Source organism: Chanodichthys erythropterus, chromosome 2 (assembly GCF_024489055.1).
Source record: "Chanodichthys erythropterus isolate Z2021 chromosome 2, ASM2448905v1, whole genome shotgun sequence".
Classification (NCBI taxonomy): domain Eukaryota; kingdom Metazoa; phylum Chordata; class Actinopteri; order Cypriniformes; family Xenocyprididae; genus Chanodichthys; species Chanodichthys erythropterus.
The window spans coordinates 387501-414197 of record NC_090222.1 but is presented as its reverse complement, the minus strand read 5'-3'; the positions used below and the strand labels follow the sequence as shown (position 1 = coordinate 414197).

General features: G+C 38.0%; 1 protein-coding gene across 1 annotated transcript; it reads right to left on the bottom strand.

Moving 5' to 3' along the window:
• Positions 1–16287: 16287 nt before the first annotated feature.
• sall3a (spalt-like transcription factor 3a) lies at positions 16288–25934 on the bottom strand. The gene is made up of 4 exons (XM_067391466.1): positions 25853–25934; positions 18049–21177; positions 17435–17769; positions 16288–16719 (listed from the first exon to the last, which is right to left on the bottom strand). The coding sequence occupies exons 1-4, from the start codon at positions 25932–25934 to the stop codon at positions 16288–16290; spliced, it is 3978 nt and encodes a 1325-aa protein (XP_067247567.1).
• Between the last annotated feature and the right edge of the window lie 763 nt (positions 25935–26697).

Below are 26697 nucleotides of genomic sequence, written 5' to 3'. Positions count from 1 at the left end.
GTCATGCGTTGATGCATTCATAGATTGCAGATAAGTGTTGCTGAAATTTCTGATTGAATGAATTAATGAATGAATGAATTAATTCTTTTCCATACCATGAGTGCAACTGCAAAGTAGGTCTTAAAAGTTCTTAAAAATGCAATGGCACTTTTTTCCCTAATGCAGAATAAAAATGCAAAAGCTATTATGCAAATGGTTGTTAGAAACTTTAGATACTTTAGATACTTTATAATACAGATGGTTTCAAAGCAGCTTTACAGGGATAAACAATAAAATAATGATTCAATGATGCAAATAGTTAAATTTGGCTGTAATGCAGCTCTAAAAAGTGTCATTGTTCAAGTCAGTTCAGTGTTGATTCAGTTCCACTGTAAAGATAAGCATTTATTAAATTAGTTCATTTCTTCTATAAAGCAGTTCTGCAGAAAAACAGTGATGTCATCGTCTCAGTTCAGTTCAGCTGAATCATTGAAAATTATTACAGTATGAGAGAATAATAGATCAGAACATAACTTTTAATTTAAATACACAAAAAATGTAAATATTTCATTGATGCTTTGGATGAACAAAATATAACCAGTAGCTGCAGTGAGCTCTTTTGACAGTGCATCACAGGCTCTGGTTCTTGTATGTCTTCTCGCCGGAACATGGCAGTGGATAGGCGTGTTCACAATAGCAGTGTAGCAAATTAGCTCAAAAATAAATAGGAATAATTAATCATAACTAGTTATAATTAATTATTAATATTTTAATCAGTTAATAAAATTAACTTAATGTAATAAAATTAATATTACAATCAATTAACCTGTTGTTCAATGAACACACAGTGTTAATTGTTTATTAACTAAGAAATGTTCATTTCCAGGTTATGGGAAATAACAATCTTATTCTACTAAAAGCCTGTAGTCAGGACCGACATGAATAGGGACTCCCGTATATGAGCGCAAAACACGGACAACCTTACGTGTGACATGAACAAGACTTTATTAACTAGACTAAACACTTAAACTACTCTAACATTCACACACATACATGCATACAGTTTACCAAGAGAGAGAGAGAGAGCTAACGCAGAGTACAGGAAGCAAGAGGTTACAGCATTGTTGGACATTCAGCAGATCAACAGCCTTGAGCAAACCATCAGTTTTAATTTTAACCGGCCCTTCTTTAACAGGGGTAAGGATACTCAATGTATCCGATAATGAGACTAAGTTTGATACTTGCATGTCTCTCCAAGTTGAATTAAAGTGTCCTGATGCAATTTGTGGAGGCTCCCGTTGAATCTTTGCTGATATTGTCTTGATGAAAGAGAACCAGTTGGATTCAGAGGATCTTTGGTGAATGGAAGGTCTAGGCCGAGGCCCGGCACAAGCTTGGGGTTCCTTAGAAGCTTCTAGCTTCTTAAAGCATCATCTTGACGTCAGCATTTGTCAGTGAAAAAAAAGAAGAGGAGGAAGAGCAGGAAGAGAGAGGTTTTATCTTGTGATCCATGAATATAAGGGGTGGAGACATCACACCCTCTTAAGGTGTCTGAGCCAATAAGGAGTTGCCTCCTCGGAGGGAAGTTTTACGAGTCTTTGTTCTGTAGCAAGATATTAGCATAAGACACTGGATTGGATGTTTGAGAGAAGAACCCTCTAGATTCTTATAATACTAATGTGTCACAGAGTTAGTAACATGTAACATAAATTACCAAATAGGAAATGAAAGTTGGAGTCCGTAGATACCAAGCATGCTGCCAATGTGATCTCAGTTAACTATACATTTGCAACTATGGAACATTAATACCAAAATAGTTCAAAAGAGAGAATTAATACATAGAATAAAGCCTATAAAAGGAAAGTCATGAGATGGGAAACTTGGATACATGTTTATACATTTCCCAAGTGGTTATATAGAGAATACGTAGGATTAAGAGAGTTTATTTGTCCTTCTCAGGAAGGATGAGTCACTAGTCTCTACAGCATTCTTATGGATCATAAAAGTACCATATAACTGTAACAGGACACCTAGTTGTGCCTGTGTGCTAGCTACACTTGGGATGTTGGTTGCAGTTTTAGGGGGATGAGTTCAGAGAACTTTGATAGTGAGAGTGAGTTTATGGGTAATTCATTGAATACCATGAATAATTGTGTGGCTGATTGGTCCAGACGCTACATCCCCCCTTTCGATCGTTGTTGTTCTTTCTATGGACAACAGCGAACGACGTTGAAGGTGTAGAGAGATCAGACACACCACTGGCACACAAGACTGGAAGGCTGTGATGGGCTCTGGTTGTATGTGTCTCTTGGAGTGGTGGTCGTTCCATTGCGGTTGATGTAGACAGTAGACAAGCTCAGGTCTCTGAGCTGGTGTTGTGTGAGTGGTCAGAAGCTTCTACTTCTGAGTACTCCTCAGGTAAGAACTGTTCAAGGAGCTATCTTACTAGCGTTAGAAGCTCCTGCAGGTCCGATGCAGGCGTGTCCAGTCGTCCTTGTGCTGCCTGCTGTTGGAGATCCTGCTGTGTCTGCAGGAAGAGGATGCTCCCATCCCTGGCTTCTCCCTGTGGTAGGTCTGGTACCTGGGTCTGTCTGAATTAATCCTTCTGCAGCTGCAGAGGATTTCAGGAAATTGGCTGATAAGGTGTCAAGCAGAAGGCTTTGGCTTCCCCCTCTGTACCTCTGTGCTTGGCTGGGGGAGGTTCTTCTGCTGACTCCATGCAGTGAAGTGAGATGTTTCTCCTGCAGTGGTTCTGTTTGCTGCAGGTAAGAGAGTCTCAGTTCTCTTTTCTTCTGTGTCTCTATTCTGTCAGGGTCCTTGTGTCTGTCCCGAGCCTCCATCTCTAGCTGGTCTATGTGGCTTTTAGCATGCATCAGCTCCTTGTGAGTCTCTGTGATCTGGAGTTTGAGGTTGTTCACCTCCTGTTTCAAAACAGCGAGGATGTGGGCCAAGAAGAAGTTGACTTCAGTCAGATAATTGTGATCACACCTCTGGTTTGAGTCATCTGCCATTACGTCTCTTCCATCTTGGTCCAGTTGCTTTTGGCTCTGGTGCTGTAATTGATCAGCAGCACTGGTTAGGAGGGTGTTCCTCACGACACATAGCCAGTCCTTTTGGTCTGCCATCTGGGCAGTTAGGCTGAGCATCTGCAACATTTAGGCACGTTTGTGGTGAGTAAGGGCAAGAGACTACTGCAAGATCAAACAGAATTTAGGGCTAAAGGCACAGTGAGCAGCCAGGTGTATAAAATACAGCTAGGTTTAATAAATGACTTAAGATGGTTCTTGTGGTCAAATTATTTCTTAGTATTTCTTACTGATGGCTCACAACAGGCTTGACCTCTGAACAAATGGAAAAGAGAAAGAGAGAGGAAGAGGAGAGTTTCCTATTAGATTGTGCTTATTAGTGGTGCTCAAAATTATGCCATAGCAATCATTCAGATTCCTTTGTAACTGGCTCATAAAATTGAAGCAACTGTTGTAAATAAACAAAATCAAGAAGGAGAGTATGTCTAGTTGCTTGTGGTTATATTGGGAAATTAAACCACACAAGACTAAACAGGAAAATGTAAATAAATCACATAGATGAAAGAAATAATTCTAGTAAAAACAAATAGCTGACTGCTTTTATAATTAAAACCAATAAAATATTTAAAGAAGTGATTAAAACAGCAGAATGACTTGGTATTGGGAATAGTCAATAGCACTAGTGATTAACAATTAGATTAGCTTTGGAAATCACTGTATAGTTGGTCACAGCTGCAGCGTGTTCAGGACCACACCATGTGTGTGTCCCTCCCAGAAGTTTAGTCAACGTGCTATTGAAAAATCTCAATAAATCCTAGAATTCTTCTTTAGTTAAACAGTTTACATGTAATTAAATTTAGATTCTAAATTAGCTGAGAAGAATTAAAGGTAAGGAAAGAAAGAAATCAGAAAACCAGGAATGTGGTTAAGGGAAATTGGTTTAGATCAGTTCACACTGCATACACACAAGCTATAGTTAAAGGCTTCACGTAAATGATGCTAACCACTAACTGTAGAAGCTATTAGTTAGCTTAGCCTGAGGTGCAGGGCTGCTAGGTGAGGTTAGCTTAGCCACCTAGCCTGGTTTGTTTACAATATGGCATCACAGGGTGATGAGTTAGCACTTCCTGTGACAAGTCGTTGTCATGGGAACCAATGCACATTTGGGCAATTCAAACAGTTTATTGAGACTGTCTGCTCATTTCAAACAAGTTACGTATAGAGTTAAAATGTGACGCTTATACTTTCAGATTTTCAAAAACTTGATATTACATTCAGTAAAATGCAAATATGTTTTGGCATTTGCAAATTTTACTCATGTAAACTCTTCTCTCTACTTTAAACAACGTCTTGTACTTGTTTAAAGGGTAATTACACAGTTTGCTGTAAGTCAAAGCTTGTTTAAGCATATATAGTTAAGTCCGTCTTGTGCATGAATACTGATGTTCCTTTCAGCGAGTGAAACACAGTTTTGGTCAAAAGGTAGCTATGCTTGTAGGTGCAGGCAAAGTTTAGATGAATGACATCAATCTTAACTATAACAGTGGAGCATTACCCAAATCTACATTTATATAACACTGTACTGAGATTCATTCATCAGAAACAGGTTAAGCAATACTGCAATTGGTATTTCTCCAACCAAAGCAGAATAATCAATTCTGGTACAGTTTACATGCCGCTGAGCTGAGATTCCTTCGTCAACACAGGCTTACGCTCTAATACTGAGATTAGGATTTATTCGCTAAAATCAGATTAACTTTACACTGATACCATTTGAACATATGCTAAAATGTGTCAAGAGTAGACTCTTTCAGTTACAGTAGAGATGTCAATTCAAGCCATCACTTTATCAGCATCTAACAAGCCAGCAATTAGTGACCAAAATGCGCATCGTCTGACATATTCTGACTGGAATTATCAAATGCACACTTTTAAATTGACAGTGGTTTAAGCTCATAACCTTTGTTTATTCATGCCCGCATTCTCCACCATTTGTAGCAAATTAGCTCAAAAATAAATAGGAATAATTAATCATAACTAGTTATAATTAATTATTAATATTTTAATCAGTTAATAAAATTAACTTAATGTAATAAAATTAATATTACAATCAATTAACCTGTTGTTCAATGAACACACAGTGTTAATTGTTTATTAACTAAGAAATGTTCATTTCCAGGTTATGGGAAATAACAATCTTATTCTACTAAAAGCCTGTAGTCAGGACCGACATGAATAGGGACTCCCGTATATGAGCGCAAAACACGGACAACCTTACGTGTGACATGAACAAGACTTTATTAACTAGACTAAACACTTAAACTACTCTAACATTCACACACATACATGCATACAGTTTACCAAGAGAGAGAGAGAGAGCTAACGCAGAGTACAGGAAGCAAGAGGTTACAGCATTGTTGGACATTCAGCAGATCAACAGCCTTGAGCAAACCATCAGTTTTAATTTTAACCGGCCCTTCTTTAACAGGGGTAAGGATACTCAATGTATCCGATAATGAGACTAAGTTTGATACTTGCATGTCTCTCCAAGTTGAATTAAAGTGTCCTGATGCAATTTGTGGAGGCTCCCGTTGAATCTTTGCTGATATTGTCTTGATGAAAGAGAACCAGTTGGATTCAGAGGATCTTTGGTGAATGGAAGGTCTAGGCCGAGGCCCGGCACAAGCTTGGGTTCCTTAGAAGCTTCTAGCTTCTTAAAGCATCATCTTGACGTCAGCATTTGTCAGTGAAAAAAAAGAAGAGGAGGAAGAGCAGGAAGAGAGAGGTTTTATCTTGTGATCCATGAATATAAGGGGTGGAGACATCACACCCTCTTAAGGTGTCTGAGCCAATAAGGAGTTGCCTCCTCGGAGGGAAGTTTTACGAGTCTTTGTTCTGTAGCAAGATATTAGCATAAGACACTGGATTGGATGTTTGAGAGAAGAACCCTCTAGATTCTTATAATACTAATGTGTCACAGAGTTAGTAACATGTAACATAAATTACCAAATAGGAAATGAAAGTTGGAGTCCGTAGATACCAAGCATGCTGCCAATGTGATCTCAGTTAACTATACATTTGCAACTATGGAACATTAATACCAAAATAGTTCAAAAGAGAGAATTAATACATAGAATAAAGCCTATAAAAGGAAAGTCATGAGATGGGAAACTTGGATACATGTTTATACATTTCCCAAGTGGTTATATAGAGAATACGTAGGATTAAGAGAGTTTATTTGTCCTTCTCAGGAAGGATGAGTCACTAGTCTCTACAGCATTCTTATGGATCATAAAAGTACCATATAACTGTAACAGGACACCTAGTTGTGCCTGTGTGCTAGCTACACTTGGGATGTTGGTTGCAGTTTTAGGGGGATGAGTTCAGAGAACTTTGATAGTGAGAGTGAGTTTATGGGTAATTCATTGAATACCATGAATAATTGTGTGGCTGATTGGTCCAGACGCTACAGCAGCTTGTGGTGCCGTTCACTGAAGATATGCTTTTCTATGGTGAGGAACTTGTATGTCTGGCTTATTTAAATGGTGACATGTCAGTGGTCTTAAGAAGAATGATTCCTTGGAATTGCCGCTTTATAAAGGCAGAGCACCAACCGCTATTCACGCACATGAACGTGGTTGCAATGGCTGTTTTCCTTTTTTTTTCTGCTGATCCCCCATAAACACTATTAAATACCCATTTAATAAACTTAATAACTTCCAGAAAGTCCTTAGCCACATTTTAGTCCCAGTCCACCCCTATTTACAATACAAGTTTATATTAAATTTAAATGATAGCTGTGATTTCACAGTGAACAGGACCAGGAAATAAATGTAGCAGCATTGTGCTGTAGAATCACAGCAATTATCTGTCTGCATTCATTATGCTCTTGTAAATTTACATATTAACTGTAACAGTGTGATGGGCAGAGTACTATGAATCACTTAACCCAGCAATCAGTAAAAATGTAAATGATTATGTTGCTCATATTGTTTTAATTACTTGTTTTATAATGATAAGAATTTCTTTTTAATCTAAATCATGTTGATTGTCACCGTTCTTGAGTTTGATATGCATTGATATCTGTGCATGTCAGGCACACAACTCCTTTTAAAAGTTCACCATGCAAAGATAATGAATATATACAGTAGTTCAGTCAGGAAACTCTAGATGGCACAGAAAAGTAAACTAAGTCCAATTTCCCATCCAAAGACAACACTAATCAACTCAAAGTGCCCAGTGGATATGTTAAAAGCCCATTCATCCCCCTCCCTAATCTGAACAAGATCGTAAGCCTTGCAAAGGTCCAACTTTGTGAAGACAGTAGCTCCCTGCAAGAGTTTGAAGGCCAAAGACATCAACAGCAAGGGATAACAATTCTTGACCGTGATCTCATTTAGCCCCCATAGTCTATACAGGGACGCAACGAACCATCCTTCTTCTCTTTACAAAGAAGAACCAGCTCCTGCCAGAGAGAAAGAGGGATGGTTTGTTCCGACCACCAGAAACTTGCTGATATCCATAGCTTTTCTCTCTGGAGCGGAGAGCGAATAAACATGGCCTCTAGGCAGAGAAGTACCAGTTAGAAGATCAGTCGCATAGTCATATGGCGGTACAAAGACAGGGATGCAGCACAGGACTTGCTAAAGTCATGGTAAATCTCTGCCACCCCGACAATATCCACCGGCTCAAACAAAATGGGATCCATGACAACACACAATTCTCAGCCCAGTTTATATAGGGGTTATGTTTTACCAGCCACGGGTGTCCCAAAACACAGGGGCAGAGGGAGAGTTGAGGAGTAACTGGATCCTCTCTGCATGATTACCAGAGACAGTGAAGGTAAGCATGTCTGTGATGTGAGTAACCCGAGTGAGAGGGTACCACAGAGAGTACTGGCTGAGATAGGATCCTTCAGTGGGTAAATGGGTATATTCCAGCGATTAACCAGGTCAGTGTCCATAAATATTACCCTCAGCACCAAAGTCGACAAGAGCGGAGACTTGGTGGACAAAATTATTGTGCTGCAAACTGGCCTGAAGAAGAGTGGGAAAGTCCAGGGGATTTATCATCAGAAGTCACACTCACCATTAACCCCTTCCTTGAGCGCCTCTTTTTACTGGGCATGATGCAACATGTCCCCGATGTCCACAACAGAGACTAGGCATGAACACGTTCCTCTGGTGATAGCCGGGCTCTCCCAATCTGCATGGGCTCCTCCTCTGCTGAATGAGATGAGGCGATTGCAGAGACCACTGGTACAGTAGCAAAAGACTGTTCCAGAAACAGGACGCCTCTTTGCTGACGTCAGCGCATAGTGAGGTGATTCTCCACTCGAATGACCAGGTCCACCAGGCCGTCAAAACTAGTGGGAAGATCAAGCGAGTAAATATAATCCTGGATCTGGTCGGAAAGCTCATCTAGAAAATGGTCCCAGTGAGCTTTAGTGTTCCAGCCACAGGAAGCTGCATGTGGATCTCAATAGAGAAATCAGACACCAATCTGTTACCTTGATGAGGATGGCATAGAGGCCATGCAGCCTATGCTCCTGTAGCAGAACGATCAAACACCTTGCAAATCTCAGACAAAAATCCCTGAAACAATGCACAACAGTCATGCTTGTTGTCACATATCGTGTGTGATGTCAGTGTGATGACGTAAGCCACCTTAGATTGTTTGGAAGGAAACATGATGGTTGCAGTAAAAATGAAGGAGTGTGGGTGATGCTCAAATCCATCCCCCTTGAACTCCATTAATATGCCCTAGATGACAGATCACTCTGGCTCTATCTTCATAATGTGCTCAGCCTCCGAGTCTGCGGTGGGCTCTAGCTTATGCTCCGTAGCAGGCATGGCTGAAGACTGACTGTGCTCTTGGTTTAGGAGTGGGGCTGGTGTTGTCCTCATCTGCGAGACAGACCGTGAATAGAGAGTCACACTTAACCAGCACCTGCTCCACATACTTCTCGAAGCTCCCTCCAGGACCTTCCACAGGCAGGATCTAAAAAATACCTTGTGTGATCCTCGAGGGAGCGATCCCTCTGCGCTAGGAGAAGCAGGTGGACAGCAGGTATATCCATGTTTTCTTCTTTACTTGTTTTTGAAGGTTCTGTGTTTTGTCATGGTGGCTGTGTAGTAGTATCCAAAAGATGAGATTAGTGATGCATAATGAATGAATAAAGATACTTTTAATGAACACCAAAATGTTAAACTGCTAACACATAAACCGTTAACGTTGACGCAGAACCTAGAACTGAAGAAACAGAGGGCTTAAATACACAAGGATGATAATCAACAGAACAGGGAACAGGTGCAAAATGAATTAGAAACTATGGTAACAAATGAGAACTCAGTGCAAAGACAGTAACAACGAAAAAAAACAAGATACAACAAGTTAATGAAACTAAGCAAGACATGATCGTGACAGCAGGCCAACAAAATTTAAATAATAAAAAAAAAAAAGACTTTACATTTACCTGCCCCAAACATGATGCTGAACACAACAAACTGTGGCTAGTCGCTTTACATGCCAGTTAAATGTCCTTTTCTTGTCTACGTGGGCAGTTTTTATTCAAAATACATAAAAATATCCTTAATGAAAACCTGGTCCAGAGCATTCAGGACCTCAGAATGGGCCGAAGGCTTACCTTCCAGCAGGATAATTACCCTAAACACAGACACACAGGAGGCAGCTGCTGTGTAGATGATGTTAAGTCGGACCAACAACAGGGCTGCAACCTCCTGGGGCATGGTGTACCATACGTGAACCCAAAAAACACAAAACCGATAGAAAAGGAAATCAAACCAGAAACCGCGGGCTCACACTAAAGACGAGAACCATACAAACACAGAACATAGGATTCAGGATCATGTAACTGCGCTATAAAGTGACAGGATCCTGACATTAACTGGTTGACTGAAAAACAAAGATGTTTCATTACAAAGCAATAAAATGTATGAGGAAGAATGTTGAAGGATTTGTGTGCAGAACATATTTTATTCAGTTTATTATGATTTACACAACTTGAAGAATATTCATCAATATGAAAAAAATGCACTTCACAAAAATATACATTTCAAAGATGTATTGTAATAGACTGCATTGCATTAACTGTTTCTATAGAAATATCTTCAAAGATTAATATACAATAATTTATAAATGAAACAGTAAACACACATTCACAATGTAAAGTATTACCACTTTTATGGACAGTGTATTAATGTGTAATTATTTTGTGGCGCTACTTTCAATGACACATTGTTATTGCTATTGCAAATAATTATAGTAACATGTAAAACAAAGAAAATGCATTTTCAGAGAATGCCATTATTTAAAATGTGTTCTGCTAATGAGGATCGTTCTTCAGTTCTCCAGACGCAATAATTATAATTAACTTACTATGTGAAAGTAGATGACTGATACATAATTCAAAAATGACACCATTAGCATGAACTAACAGTCTGCCACGTGGCTCTGATTTGACACACTGAATAATAATATAACCAGATAATCAAATAAAACAAACAGCTGTAAAAGTATTAATAATTATCTGAATGAATAACTGTGAAAAAGCTTTCATCTTTTAGTTATTGTTTTTCCGTGGCTCGGCCTGTAGATGGAGCACACAGCTGGCAAACGGCCTGGTCTGAGCTGAGCGAAAAGAGACACATCAGTAAAATAATAATATTACACAGCTGTCAGGTATCATATCATGGTCTTTCTTAATCATCTGTCGTTATGGTCAACTGTGTGAAACTGTGTGTAACACCATGCGCTCTGCTGAAAATAATTGAAGATCAGACAGAGAAGAAGCATTTCATGGTTACTGGCCGCCGCTGGCCTGTGGTGGAGCTCCTGCGTTTGTCAGGATAAAGGTGGCGACAACAGCTGATGAACGGCATCAGAGCAGCATTACTGACCGCTCATGAAACAAACTGATTCCTCAGAAAACCCTATTTGTTTTTTATTTTGCTCATCCTAACTGGAGATCTGAATCCAGCCAGGTCTTTAAAAATACGCCTTTCTGAGAGTCTCTAATGCAGCTACGCTTTAAGATAGGAGGTCCTCGCAAGACTTTATGTGTTATGATGACATTCACCCTTGACATCATCATTTGTCTCCTGTTGAAAGTCACATGTTCCGCTAACAGTCGCAGATTATCTTTTTATGATGAAATCATTTTTTAACATATTCATGAATTAATCTCATATTAAAATAAATATTTTAGAATTCACTGATGTCAGGAGTCATTTAAAATACACATTCACCTTTCCCATTCTGAAAAGCCACTGCTGCGATGTCTTTGACTGCTATCAGACACATATTCATATATGTAAGTATCAGGAAATAAACAGGCTGGATTTTTTTAGCTTCTCCAAAATATATTACATCAGAATATACACAATATATTGTAATATTACAAGACTAAAATTAATGCTCGAGTTTGAATTCTTGACAATTGTACATGTCTATTTCTACGAGCCATTATATTTATGCTATAACATATTTATTATGTACAAGTTCAAGCCAACGGGAACACTAATATCTATAACAGTATAACAGATCAAATTAAATGAACTGTTTCAACATCAGCAAGGAAAAACCTCTATTAATTCTTATTAGCATGTTTGTACACATCTCCATATGTTATTAAAATATTTGACCCAGTAAACAGCGATTTCATGGAAGAATTCTGAATATTTTGTGCAAGATTTAATGCTATAGAGATATATTCAAATCTTTAGTTGTGACATTTTTAATTATAATAAATTTCATGATTACATGATGCTGCTTAACTGATCAATATTCTCATAGCATGCACAGCTACTATTAATTAACTACTTCTTTTTAAGAGAAAAAATATTTGTAAATTCACGTATGGGTCGTCCATTCCAAACACCCTCAATAGCCTTCTTCAACCTCATTAATATTGAAAATCAGATTTTGATAACTCATACGATTATGACTTTATCTGTGGTGCGTTTCAGCCTGGCAAAGATGGAAATATCTGAACGATAAATATAAAGATGACACAACTCGAATCTAATCTTAAAGTATCCTATCTCATATCCAGAGAGCAGGATCAGTGTCTGTTCCGGCATCGTCTCTGTTTCTGAGGGACAGCACATTCCTGACCACATGCATATTTGTCACACATATTTCAACAACATATTATTTAGTGCAGTATGTGAGAATTCAGCTGACTCTTCTCTGTTTACACTCTCCATAAATGGGAGTCTTCTGTAACATAATTGAATGAAAATGAAGTGGTCGTGTATGTGTGTGTTTGGGCTCTCAAAATGTATTTTAAATTCAGTTGGTGATATTTGATCAAGAGTGTGTTTTGCAATGAATAACAATAAATAATCATACTCGTAATACACACACGGACAGAGACATCCAGCACTGCAGCTAAATCTGCATCCAGCAATTCAAATCATCTGAGTTAAAAAGGCGTCCTTTAACAAAGGGCTTTTAATACTTCAGCATATTAAATTACATGATTGAATTTCATAAAATTACTGCACTCCCAGGCTAAAACAAAAGTCTTTATATTTTTGGTCAACCCTGAAAAATTAAGATTGAAATTTTTTATTTGATAATTGTAAGTGATAAGCACAGGAATGTCTGGAATGCAATATTCATAAAAACAGGGTAAAAACAGGGCAAGAAAAGGCTTTACTGACAGAGAGAGCTGAAATCTGCATTCCCAAAGAAAATTTGTGAGAGATTATTGGTTGGGGTGCTGAGGGAGAACATAAATGTGAATAATGAAAATTCCTCTGATTAACACCCTTGACACAATACATCTTTTTTGGTTAAACAGCGCGATCTTGAATAGGTGTCGTTCTGCAGGTTTTGGTGCCACTGATTCCTGATTTAACTCAGTTTTGCTCATCAGTCATTCAGGCCATTCTGATGAATCCACTAGTTGTGTTGATTTTATAATATTTGCCGCATTGTGATCAGGCCTGCGTTTTACTTTTTCTAATGCTATTACATGAATGTTGGAGTGCCTGATTGGATCAAGCGGTTATGATGTCTGGTCATGAATATCATCTGTTTCATGTGGCTGGTGAGGCATTTGTTTAATTTCATTTACTCTGGTGTTTAAAGTGCATCTCTTTTTGCTTTCTTTCTTTTTTCCCCTTCTGTTCTCTGGATTGCATTCATTTTTGGTTTGTTTTTTAATTTTGGAGCTGGTATTATTTAAAATTTTATTCTGCAAAGTTTTAATACACTTTTCAAGCATCTAAAATTTGTTGCTTAATAATAAGTAATTTGTACCAAGAACAAGAATTTACTTTATCTGTCTTTATCACTTTTAATTCACTTTAATAAACTTAAAGTAGTAAATATATTTGGTTACATTTATTTTAAGGTTACATTGTTACAGTGTAATCACACAAATAACTATTGACTAATTTTAATTAACTATAGGGTTAAGGTTTGGTTTAGGGTTAGTTATAACTTAGCTTTCTCTGATCACTTTTAATTTAGCTGTTGTTTTGTTGTATTGCTGTCTTGATTTGTTTTTATCACTCAACTGTAAGGTGCCTTTAAATAAACTATATTACTGTTGTTATTATTATTATTATTATTATTATAGTTCATTGTATTTATGCATAATTACTAGAGATGCACCGATACTAAATTTCATTTTTCAATTATTCAGAGTGATTTCTGCAGATACCGATAGTTTGGGGGTTATGCCTTTTATAACTTCTTTTAAATTAATGATAATTTCATTATAATTAATAATTAATCATTGAATTTTTTATTATTATATTTTGAAAGAATTGCAAATAAAAACTTTATTCTCTCCATTTCATCAACTTGTTTCAGAGTAACTGGTATCAGTTATAAACAAACACATAACTCAAATTAATATTTACACACATTAACTAAATTCTGATGATTAATTTAATATTTTCTTAACTTTCTGAATGTCATTAATTCATATAATTAGTATTAATATTGGACATCAAACTGGTTTCTTAGCATTTTCTTTACACAAAGCACAAATGACACAAAGCACTCTTTTGATTGACAGGAGACATCGGCCCTGACTATCGTCTGTTTTTAAACTATCAGCCGATAGCCGGTGGTGTGAAAATTTGATTTTATCGGCCGATACACATCTCTAATAATTACCTTTTATTACTATAGTAAGTACATGTAACACATCACTTTAAAATATAATGTTACCATACTTACCATGGCCAAGAATGCACAAAGTTTTATTTATTTATTTGCTTATCTCCATTACTGAAGCTCATCTAAAGCTGGAACGGTGTATCTCCTTCTGGAGAAAACTGTTCATAAATAAAGCGAATCCTGTTTTACTCTATTGATGCAGTGCTCTCTCCTGAGCTGGGGTTAAGCTTTAGGTTTGGTTAGTCTGTGATAATTCAAATTTGTCTTATTTAAAAAGCCAGTAGAGTTTCAGTAAATGTGTGTGTTTGTGCTTATGCCATGACTGAACCGACACATACAGTAACATCACACGTTTAAAGACTCGATGTCATGTGCATCAATAACACGTTCTTCTCTCACACTGATATACACAAACACCAAAAGCAGTTCTCAATCTAGCTATTTTCTTTTGTCCAAAACACTCAAGCTACTTATTACAGCCAATGTTCAGGTATTTTGATAAATACACATACATTAAAGTTATTTGTGAAGGGCATATATAGTTATACTAATACACAGTAATGTATGAGTATTTATGAAACATAAACACACACATTATTATATATAAATTATATATTACAAACAAAAATACTTAAAACACTTTCTGGTTGTCCAAATTTGTGGAACATGTTTATTGTTAATATAATGAATCACACTGGTGGTTATTCTGATGTACACCGGTGTGAAAACGCACATGCATCCACAAAAAAATAAGAAGAAAGTGAAAAGTTACTTGTGAAAAAAGATGCCAGTTTGAGATCTGGTATCTAATGCAATGAAGTACAGAAATGTGTCCAATACTTTTTGTGGCCACTGCACATTTAAGTGATAGTGCTATAATTTAGATTACAACAATATTTTTAAGTAACATATTTACAACTATTTAAAAACGGTTTCATTTCCCCAGTTTCAATTTCTGTAGGCACAGATCTTTTGATGGAAAAGCAATGGTCATATGTAGAAAGAGAGACAGCATTAAACAGACAGAATCATTTCTCATTTTATTTGAGCTTGACTGGACAGAATGTCTGGAGATTTGGGGGCTCATATTCCTGTGCTACATCCAGATCTCACATTTACAAACCCTAAAAGAGCGAACAGGAAAAAAAAAAAGAAGAAGAAAAAAAAAAAGAGTTATAGATAGCTCAGTCCCATGGTATTACAATCTCACAAACAAGACCATTCCTCCAAAAAGTGCATTCACAAACATGACAAATCAACATATTTTTTGTGTCGTCTTACAAAATGTGCATACCAGTTCTGTTTGTACTCAGTAGAATTGCAGCTATTTAACACAAACTGTTTTTGTAGAACTCTGTTTTATTTCTTTACAAAGGATAAAAAGAGGCTTGTGAATGTAGCAGCTTCAGATATCGTCGCTGTCTCGTCGTGTTACACAGCAGGCTAGATATCAAAAAACAAAAACACCTCAATATGATTGCATTGATAAAACAAAGATTTTTTTCTGTCTTCATTTCAATATATATTTAGAATTACAATTTAGAAAAAAAATGAAATTAAATTAAAATAGATTGATAGAAACTCAGGGCAATTAAATATATTTTAATACCTACTGTTAATTTATACCATAAATATTAAGACACAGAACATTAATATAAGAACATGGCTGGAAAATTAATGTAAAAATTAAAATAGTTACAACATTTTTGTCTGGTCGAGCTTCCATGATTGAAAAAGCTGACTAAGATATCCAATTTCATGTTTCCATCCTTTCACGTACCACGAAGCAACCGTATGTCTTTTCTTCTTTTCTTTTTGCCCGTGTCCACTGACACACGTATATATATATATATATATACATGTCAGAGCGTCATACTATGAAGAAACATACTGATAGAAACCAGTAAGTACCATGCAAACCTTTCAAGACAAACGTTTTTCAAACGAGACACACGTTTTCTTTGTATGAATTAATGTACAGTAGGACTGAAGAACACTAAATACTAGAGCTCCAAATCTAAACAGCATATCAGACTTCATTTGTACAATATAATACATAACTCAAACTGGATTAAGTGTTACTTTTTCAATCTTTTTGTCTGTATCGTTTTCTAAACGCAAGTCATCAATTAATCCCAATTTCTTTGTCCTTTTCCCTGAATCTGGAGAAGGGGTGTCCAGTTCCCACTTCCAGGTTAGTCTTCTCAAGTGCGGTCACTGGAGGGCTGCTCCCAGTGTGAGACCTCTCTATCCCTCCGGACATTCCTCCTACAGCGGGAATGCCACCGCCACTCAGACTAATGGGAATCGAAGGAATGCCTCCGTTCTGAATGACAGAGATCTCATTGTTTTTCATTGCCAGTCCATTGGTGATGGCTACAGCATACTGATTCCAGAAGCCTGGGTCTACGTTGATTGCTCGAGCTGCAAGATCTTTCTGAAACATCTCGCTGAATTTTATGGCATCTCCCCCTAGAAGAGCCATCGGGTTCTCCACGGAGAGTCGTCTTCCCCGCCGGGCCGGGGCATTGTTCCACATGTGGGTTCCCATGTGGACCTGAAGTGAGAATGCTGCTTCAGTTTATATGAATCGCAAAAAAAAAGACATCATAATCCTTATACATATGCATTTCCGATGTGGTTATGAATGTTTTTGTAATGTATGTCTATATTGTAAGCTTAGTCTCATTTGAAGTTAGTAACCAGTTAAAATATAGCAGCAGGCAGCAATTACAGGGCCAAGCACATTAGAGGCAGATCTGTTAAGAGTAAATATTAAGAACCATAGCATCCCCGATGAAGATTTCAAAGCCATTACAAAAACTTCTTATAATGTAAAACAGTTCTTTATAACTTTTGAGAAATATGTGCAGTAGCACCACCAAATCAATATGGTATTGTCAGGGCACATGCAAACTTTCATGTCAATATGCAAAATTGTTGCTTTTAATTTTTTTTTTTTTTTTTTTTGGTGAAGATCCGATTAGCGCTGTGGGAGGAGTTAAAAAAATGTTTTCAGTTTAATTTCAAAAGGTGCACAGGCAATATGGTGGACCATGGCAAAATGGGTATCACTGTAATCTGCATGGCTCATAAATAGGTAAAGTTTGTTTGTTTGTTGGGTTTATTTATTAGATTTTTTTTTTTGTATATTTGTTAAATACTACATTTGTAAATTGATTGTTTAAAAAATGATATCATTTGCATATAATATACATAAGCATAAATATAAGCCAAAATACACAAATAGGCTAAATATATTTGACCCATACCTTCAGATTTCCCTTTGTGGTGAAGGCTCTGCCACAGATGGAGCAGCCGAAGGGTTTTTCTCCTGTGTGAGTGCGCTCGTGGATCTGAAGAGCGCTGGCTGAAGAAAAATTCTTCCCACAGGAGTGGCAGTTATGCTGTTTGGGGGTCCGCCGAGGTGGGGGCGGTGCCAGCATTGGAGTGAGGTTGGGGCTTATTGTTGTCTGAGAGGTTGCGATAGGTACCTGGGGGCCAACTGGTAAGTGGGGCCCCTCACACAAGGCCGGTGGTTTACTGTGTCCATTCTCATACTTTACTGTGCTTGATTCTGAGCTCATAATACTGGGAGTGTTTAAACCTAAAAAAAAAAACAAAAAAAAAAAACACAAATTAAAGGAAAATGTTTCAGTTATTTACCTTTATTTGATTTAATGTATATAGTTGTAGTCACAACATGTATAACTAGGAGAATAGTAGTTAGTTAAATATGTTAAATAAATAAATGTTTGTCAGTCATTTGTAATTGTGTATTTATAATGTGTGTGTGTGTGTGTGTGTGTGTGTAAATATATATTCTCACACACACACACACACACATTTCTTTACTATCTCTGTCTACAATTAAATACATGACTACCTCTGTCTCTTCCCAGGAACAGCAGACTGAAGTGATTCTCGTCTTTGACAAATGACCTGTTCGGCTGTGTGGCAGTGAGATCTAATGCGCCTGTGTTTTCTGATCCAGGAGAAGGGGTGTCTGACTGTTCAGACTTCACTGTTGCACTCACTGAAGAGGAATGCAGAGCCTCGTCCTTGCTGCCGCTGTTTGCCTGAGAAGGAGACTTGGAGCGATGACTCTCTGACTGGCTGTAGGCAGGAGACAGCGCCTGCATAGAACCAGATGATTCAGACTGTGCAGGACTCCCAACACTGTGGTTCTCCAAGTCTTCTACAGTGGATGATGAGTCATTCTTAAACATGTCTCCATTTTCCCCATCAATTTCACTCCCATTTTCTGGAGGCTTTAGGCTGAAGGAATGGGTTACGTTAACTGTTGGGTCAGTCAGCTTCATTTCATTCTCCAAAGCAACAATGCTAGAGATAAGAGAGGTGGGGGGTGACGTGCTTGGAGACATCTCTGAGTATAAAAGGAGGTGTTTGGGTGAGTCCACATTCCCTTCTTTAAGACCTGTTTCATCTTCTGTTGCTTGGTCCATCTCATCAATTAGCTCATCATCGTAGTTGCTCATGGTATCTAAGCTCTTTTCATCAAAGGAGAGATCTGTGTCCATGTCCTGAAAACTCTCAGGCAGGGGTGTGTTAGGAATCTGTCCACCCATATGCATGCGGATGTGTTGCTGCAAAACGACAGCATTAGTAAACTTTTTCTGGCATATGGGACAAGAGTGCTGTACCCGGAGAGGGGGCTTTGATCTGTGAACCCCAAAGTGTGTTTTCAAATTACCCTTGGTTGTGAAAGCACGACCACATATTTTACATTTAAAGGGTCTTTCTCCTGTATGGATGCGATAGTGCATCTTCAGGGCACTCTGACAACTGAGCACACGATGACAGATAACACATTGGTTGGGGTCTGTCATCTTCTTATCAATATTTTCCACCAGTTGCTGTAGTTTTGAGGTCTCTGATGTTTGCATAGAGTCCAGGAGGCCGCCAAAAGGAAACTTGGGCTTAAACTGACTGGACACCATTTGTAGGGAGGGATGAGAGACGGCAGACGGAGTATTCGTTGAGTCGGTGATCTGTGTTCTGGTGCAAGCTGTGGTTGTAACTGTGGTTGTAGAAGTCACCTGGGGTATGGAAGTAATCGATATGCTGGTTTCTCCAGGCCTGGTGGTGGAGTTGGGTGGTAGATGAAAGGCTTCAGGTTTGAGAACTGGTGGTGTGTCACTCGCCACATTAGGTTGTGGTGAACTGGAAATTTGTGCAATACTGACCTCAGCAATGAGGTGATTAGGAGACAAAGATGTACACTCACTTGACGGCGGCGATGGCCTTTGAGGTGACCTACTTAAAGGGGTGAAACTACTTGAATCCCCATAGTTTCCTATAATACTGGGTATAGTTGGAGGGAGCTGCAGTGCTACTGATGTCGGGATTGTAGACAAAACAGGTTTGCTGTCCAGCCATGTGGTAACAGGTTTTTCCGGGGGCAAGGACATCCCGTACGGTATACCTGAGCTGGTTGGAACGTTGTCTAGATACTCAGGAACAGGATATGGGTTCATTTGGATGTGAGGATACTTTTCTTTGTGTCTCTGAAAATGAACCTTCAAGTTACCCTTTGTGGAGAAGCGATTACCACAGATGTTGCATTTGAAAGGCCTTTCACCAGTATGGGAACGAAGGTGAATTTGCAGGGCACTGTCACTTCCAAACACCTTGGCACAAAATCTGCACTTGTGTTTGAAGAAGGGATCTTCTGAACTGGTTTTGGTGTCAAACACAGAGACATTTGGGGGCTTTCCTTTGCGGTGCTTCATCAGGGCGGAAAGAGGATCAAGAGCATTTGTTGTTGCTGCAATACTGGCTAGAGGATTAGGAAAGATAACACTGTTGGGTGAGCTGTGAGGTACAAGGGGAAGGCTGGAGGGGGATGTTAGCAATCTTCCATGAGTCAGTGTTAAAGGACTAGGTGTGTTCCTTGGAAGTGAAATACAACAGCTTACTTCACCCCCAGTTCCTGTGCTACTACTGGTGCAGCTGCTGCTGCTAATCGCCACTGAGCATGGTGGCATCTGAGAGGGAACAACATTACTGGTTGATGGATACAAGGAATTCATTGTGATATTGCTTTTCGTCCCAGAACTCACCAGTTGGCCACCCGTCTGAGGGACATTAGAACAGGCTACCTCCAGAGCTGAAGATAACGAGGCTGAGACCTGTCCGTTTAAATTGGAGGGCCCCTTGATAGGAAGCTGATGCACAGGGGGTGTAATAAAGCCACGGAGATGAAGCTGCCCAGGCATAGTGGGTAAGCTGGAGGATGAGGTTACTTGTAAGGCAGCATTCATGCTGTGGTCTACTTGATGATTGACAGCTGTCTGTGTGGGGGCCTGTTTGTTTATTAGCGCCACCTGGCTCCGAATCTGCTCTATCAATTGAAGCTGATGGAGCTGTTGTTGCTGCAAGGCCATGAGCTGGTCCAAGATCATAGGAATGGCCATAGTCGACACCTCACCAGCTAGTGCTCCACGGGCACCCTGAGAGAACTGGGCCACAGCCACACGGGTCCCATGCAGTGTTTCCAGTGTGACATTAGTGCTGGGTATAGAGTACCCCGCCCCAGAAGACTGCTTGTGATCCTCAAGTTGAGGTAGGCTTATGTCTGGCTCTGCCAGTGAAACTTGATCTTCAGAATCGATGGGTTTCTCAGGAGACAGTTCCACTTCCATGGGTTCATCTTCTTTCTCCAGGACAGCACCTGGATCCAGCATCATCTCTGCTCCTTCATCACCTTCAGTGGGCATGTGGCTTCCCTCTACAGCATCCTCGCTCTCTGCCGGCTCGCTGCTGCAGCTGGGCACAGGTGATGGCTCAGGTAGGTAGTCTTGTGCTGGCTCTGAAGTCACCTCATTGTCACTGATAATTAACACAAGTGGATTCTTGGTACAGGTCTTCAGATGTTCACAGAAATCTGACCACTTAAAGAACTCAGCACAACACTTTTCACACACATGGGTCTCTTCACTCCCACTGCGGCTCTCATTTCCACTGTCTGAATCATCCACTCCTTCACCTGAGACTGAGGGGAAGAGGAAATTGAAGTGCAAAAATAAATGAATAAATGAAACTTTTTTTATTCATTTGCACAAATCAGATCAATTTTGCCCTTCCTCAAGAATTTTGTTTCCACCTTAGCAAGCAATTTTGGTAATTCCACACTTCCCTGTATAGCCAGCAAACAATTCTCTTTGTGCAATCTATCTAATTAGGGGCCTATCAGTACTGGATATTGCCAATCAAATATGGATTCATTGCTTTCCAATGTTTTCATGCAAGTCAAGGCCACTTTATCTGTACAATTCAGCTCTTCCCTACTGCAAACATGAAACCTCAAATTTCTGTCTCTTCATTGGTGCTGTCAGATGCGTCATCAGTGCCTTTAGAAATACTGTCACAATGTGCCTACACAATAGATGTCTCCTGACAGACTACAGGAGTTGAAGTAAATGCATGTTCTGTACGGTTGACATGTATCATAGCAGCCCTAATTCATATCTGATCATATCTGAACTGTTTAAATCATACATTTCTCTGAGATTTTAATCTGTACAAATTAATTCAATGCCAGAATATTTTTTGTGTTTGTATGTGTCACATGCTTTACGGTAATTATCTGGTAATAGTGCTTGACTGCAAAGTTTGGAGTTTGGATTGGGTCTGAAATTTTGGTAATTATGTTACGCAGACAACTGTGAAGAATTAACTTCATAAGCTGCATTAAACACGTCTAGATTGTGATTAGAACTTGGGGAATAAAAAATGCTTTTTCCTTTTATTTCGTTATTTTAATGCACCCGATGGTTGATAATGTTTTGCAGATAAATTATACTGTATGTTCTACTGTAATATGGACTCATATTTTTATAAAAGCAAGAATAAATAATTTCTTACATTATTCTGAAAACTCTGAAAACGGAATCAAAGAATACATATAACACCAAATGTTTTAGAAACAACACAGAAATTATGATAATTTAAACCCAACAATAATAATAATAAGAAGAAGAAGAAGAAGAAGAAGAAGAAAGAGGAGGAGGAGGGGAAGATTTATTTCCTCATGTCGGTAGTGACTGGAATAAAATTAATTAGTAATGCTTTTTTTTTTTAATTTAAGAGAGAATAGTATAACTATGACATTCATTTACTGTCTATTTCAAAGACAAACTAAAAAGTATTATTTTCTATAATTATTTCCTATATACAATACAGACTGATATACTGTAGAATATACACTGAAATTATACAGAATTTCCTGTACAATGAGTAAATGTTGATATGAACTGAAAACAGATTATATAATCTAAAATATACTATATTATAATCTGTTATATTATACCACTTAAAGTATTTATGATATTTAGTGTTAAAAAGACATATGGAGTAAACACACTTCTCATTCTTCGCCATTTCGAAATTAATTTTCTCATAAAAATATATGATCTATATCGTACAAACAAGTAAAATTCCTAAATTCACAAATGCATTAAATGCAACTAATTGACTACTTTTTACTATTTTACGTTTTTAAACTGTGATATTTTTGTGATAAGCCAAAATGGCTGAAAGTATTTTCATACACTAGCACACACACACACACACACACACACACACATACAGTGTATAGAATGCACTAGTGCCAACCTACAGCGTTTGCTTACTCTTACTTTAAATAAAATGTGTGAATTTCTAATATTAATCTTGTTCAGTGCTAATGCCATGTTCACTCCCAGTGATGAAAACACCAGTGCCAGAAGAACACATGAATGAGAATGAGAGAGCATGAATGAGACACATCCAGAGATTTTCCAAGCTTTGCTCTAATAGCACAGTAAGGACTCTACGTATATATCCTTCATAACACCTGAGCTTTTGTCACTGCTTGCAGATGTGCAGCCCAAATATTACCAATGTGTGCATGTGCCCTGACACCAGATTTAATGACACCATGATGCTGATTGGCCGTTCTGAGAGCTGGTCTGGAATTAAAAGACTGGTTAAACCAGAATATTTAGCTAAACACCTCTGCCATAACAATATGCAATATTAAGCATTAAAAAATGGAGAAACAATTACATTTTCTGCATTGAAAAGATCTAAATGAATAATAAAATCCCTACACTGTAAAAATGTTTTACGAGAACTGTCTAAATTAAATGGTTTTATTCCAATTAAAAAATATAATTTAGTATGACTGAACAAACTAGACTATACATTACATAAAGAACTGTTCCTTGACGTAACGACTGCACATTTTCACGTTTTACAAAGCTGTCAAAAAATATGAACTCCGCGGCATATGCATGAATCAGAAACACAGAGAATTCAGGCATAATTAATTATGAGACTGTCCGTGAGATGTTAAATATTAAATCAAAAAATTATAGTAAATATCAGCAGGAAAAAAAAAATTGTTGTTTTATATTTTGTTCTTAACCGTGTTAGACGAACACAACAGGACAAAGAGTTTGAAAGGAGCTCTTCGATTGTGTGGAGATAAAAGATCATAATTATCATAATTAATACATCATAGGACATATGTAAGCCACTTTTCTCAGGTCAAAGGAACATCTGTACAAATTGCATTTAAAGCTCGACATCTATTGGCCACCCATGATGGTGCCACACAGCCAAAGGTTAAGTGCATGCAGTATCACAGCTCTTTGAAGCAGCTCCTCTGGGACGAATAGAGTGCTGGTCAGGACGGACTGCTGGGGGGACAATGACTGTTTCTTGTTGGCACACCATTGAGTTCCCACACAAAAGAGTTTGTTCAAAAGCCAGGCAAACAAAAGAGAATGAAAACGAGCATTTAAAGACTTGTGCAGAGAGAAACAGAGGACATGACTAAAGAGACTCATTAAAGAAAAGGACAAAGTTACTCAAACATTCTCACTGGAAAACGTTTCACTGAGATGTGAAGTATAAGACGCTGGTGTACTGGACATTTAGACCTTAGTCAGACCATACGGTTAAATCCTCGCAGCGTGACCGATCGTGTCATTAGATTACTGTAATGGGGAAACAATCAATACTTCTGTTGCTATTCAAATGCAGTAGAATCCTGATCATACATCAACAGTGTGCTGCCGGAAACTGAAATATGAGTCGATGTTTGAATATGTTACACTTTAATTTGTCCTTAAATTTTCAATTTTCATTTCTCGTTATTTCTCTCTCTCTCTCTCTCTCTCTCTCTCTCTCTCTATATATATATATATATATATATATACACACACCTAGGGTTGGGATTTTTGAATTGCTGTGATTTGTAGTGTATGATGCGCATGTTGCAAGACTGGCAAATGTGTACTTAAAACATATGTATGAGTTTTATATGATTACATACATATTTACTCTATTGTTCTCTATTAATTTATTATTATTTAAAGAAACATTTTGATATGAATTGCTGCTGTGCTATCAGACATAATGCTTTCTGCTTGTTTACTACTTCAAACTTAGTCAAGAGGTTGTTGAGTCATGAGGTGCTTTAATTTTGACATGCATTTTGATTAGAGATTTATAGATTAAAGACAAATAAAGATAGAGAATGAAAAACAGTGACTTCTGACGCCACAGAGTAGAACATGTAACAGGAAATAATGACGTATTAATCACATAAAACTCTAATAAGAACAACTCATACATTAACATCCTCATAAAAAACAATGATTTTTTTTCACATGATTTGGTGGTAAAATGTGAATAATTTAGTAATAAATTAAATACAATAAAGCAGCAGATGTGTGTAAACTACAAGAAATGTTGCAATACGAATAACAATGATATGAGGAAGGTTTTTACATTCACTTATTGTATTTTAAAAAACATTGCATTATTATTATTATTATTATTATTATTAATGCAAAAAATACAATTTTTTTTTAGAAAATATAAACACGTAGGGGAGCGAATTGTTTTAATTAATTACTGCAATATCATGAATTAAAGCAGTGTGTGCCATCGTCTTACAAATGAGATTTTTTGTTGTTGGCACGACAATTACGTGTTAAACACCCAGAGACAAGACGTATTTTTTCTGCAAACATGCATTTGCCACATTTCTTTCTTTTTTGACAGGGATTTAGTAAAGATAAAAAGCGAACTGTCAAGTTGAGATGAAGGAGAAGGAGAAGAAAATTAAATGACAAAATATGCGCATTTGTTTTAATTTAAAAAAGTCTTTGAGAAGCAGTTCTTTTAAATGTTTAACAAAACTTATTTTGAGACGTTTCTGTATATTTACACCAATGCAAATGATAAATGAAGGTTTATAGGTGAATCTGTCGATTTGAACTATATAATCGCTGCATTGCGAATTAATTCTCATGTTGTATATTAGCTCATATTTGAAGAGTTTCGTATAAATCTCCAAATCCCCGTTTGCTGTGTATGTTACTAAATCACAAGCGTCACATTTAAGAAAAACAGTCTAAACATTTTCAGTAATTTATATCTATCGATGTCTGCACTACTGAAAATTTAACTGAAGCACTTAAAATATAATGTCAAAAAGATCAGAAGGCTGTCAAAATCAAGTCGCACGTGGGCTTGTCGTAGATACGAAAAGCGACAAAAATGAAGCAATTTAAGTAAAGCGCACTTCCTCGCGTTAAATGCAATAATCGCACAGCACTACCTCAGAGTTGGGAAGAGTTTGCGCTGATTTAACACAGCAGCCCGCGCGCGCTCACCGTGCTCAGGAAGCAGCTCCAGAAGTGAAGGGTCCTCGTCCGATCTCAGCTGCTGAGGTTTCGCCTGCTTCCGACGGGACATTCTTCCTTATTCACACACATCAGCAGAGATCCGCAGAAAGAAAAAAAAAATCTTCTCAAAAAGTCAAGCGGCAAAATAAGGGATTTGATCTGCTGTTATGCGGATGTATCATTATGATAGTGAATGATACTTCGGATTGGCAGAGCTCCAGTGGGCACAACTGATATGGAAATGAGGGACGGACTCCGCGATTTACTACTTCACCTTCAAATATCACCATCCACCCAAAATCACCTCTAACGCCCAGAGGAGGAGGAGGAGGGTCAACTGTTTTCTTTTCACTGTGGGGATTTTTTCTCATTAGTTCATTTCAGCACGAGTTTACACTGTATGGTTTAAATGAATATTCCCAACAGTTAAAGCTCAGAATAACTTTTCTTCTGTGGAAAGGTTCCTCTCTTCCATTACACTCCATGAACGCTTAACACAATCATCGCTCTCTTTCTCTCAATGAAGTGAAGAAAGAAAACGTCCTCCTCCGACGTTAAAATGTTCCCAATATCAGCAAACGGGTGCGCAAAAGTTTACGCCGGAAAGCCTGGAGGAAGGCGGTTGTCTTTTTGATTTAAAATGCTTAGCAGCACTGTTTAAAAGTTAGTTCAAGTGTTGGAAGTTCGTCAGTTTAACGCGTGTCCCGCCGCACATCATTGGTTTCGGGATTCTGCAGTGCTTGGGTCTTCTCGAGCCCGTCTGAGGACTCTCGCTCCAGGCCTACAAGATCCGCGAACCGCCCGAAGATCGTCCGCGATGGAAGCCGGAGGTT

What these genes read in the sequence shown, in the direction of transcription:
- sall3a (XM_067391466.1), bottom strand. Translation starts at nt 25,934, where the DNA reads ATGTCCCGTCGGAAGCAGGCGAAACCTCAGCAGCTGAGATCGGACGAG. An exon ending in GTTCCTGGGAAGAGACAGAG is followed by an intron (nt 17,770 to 18,048) that starts GTAGTCATGTAT and finishes TTTTTTTTTTAG; the next exon opens with GTTTAAACACTCCCAGTATT. An exon ending in CCACAAAGGGAAATCTGAAG is followed by an intron (nt 16,720 to 17,434) that starts GTATGGGTCAAA and finishes TTCTCACTTCAG; the next exon opens with GTCCACATGGGAACCCACAT.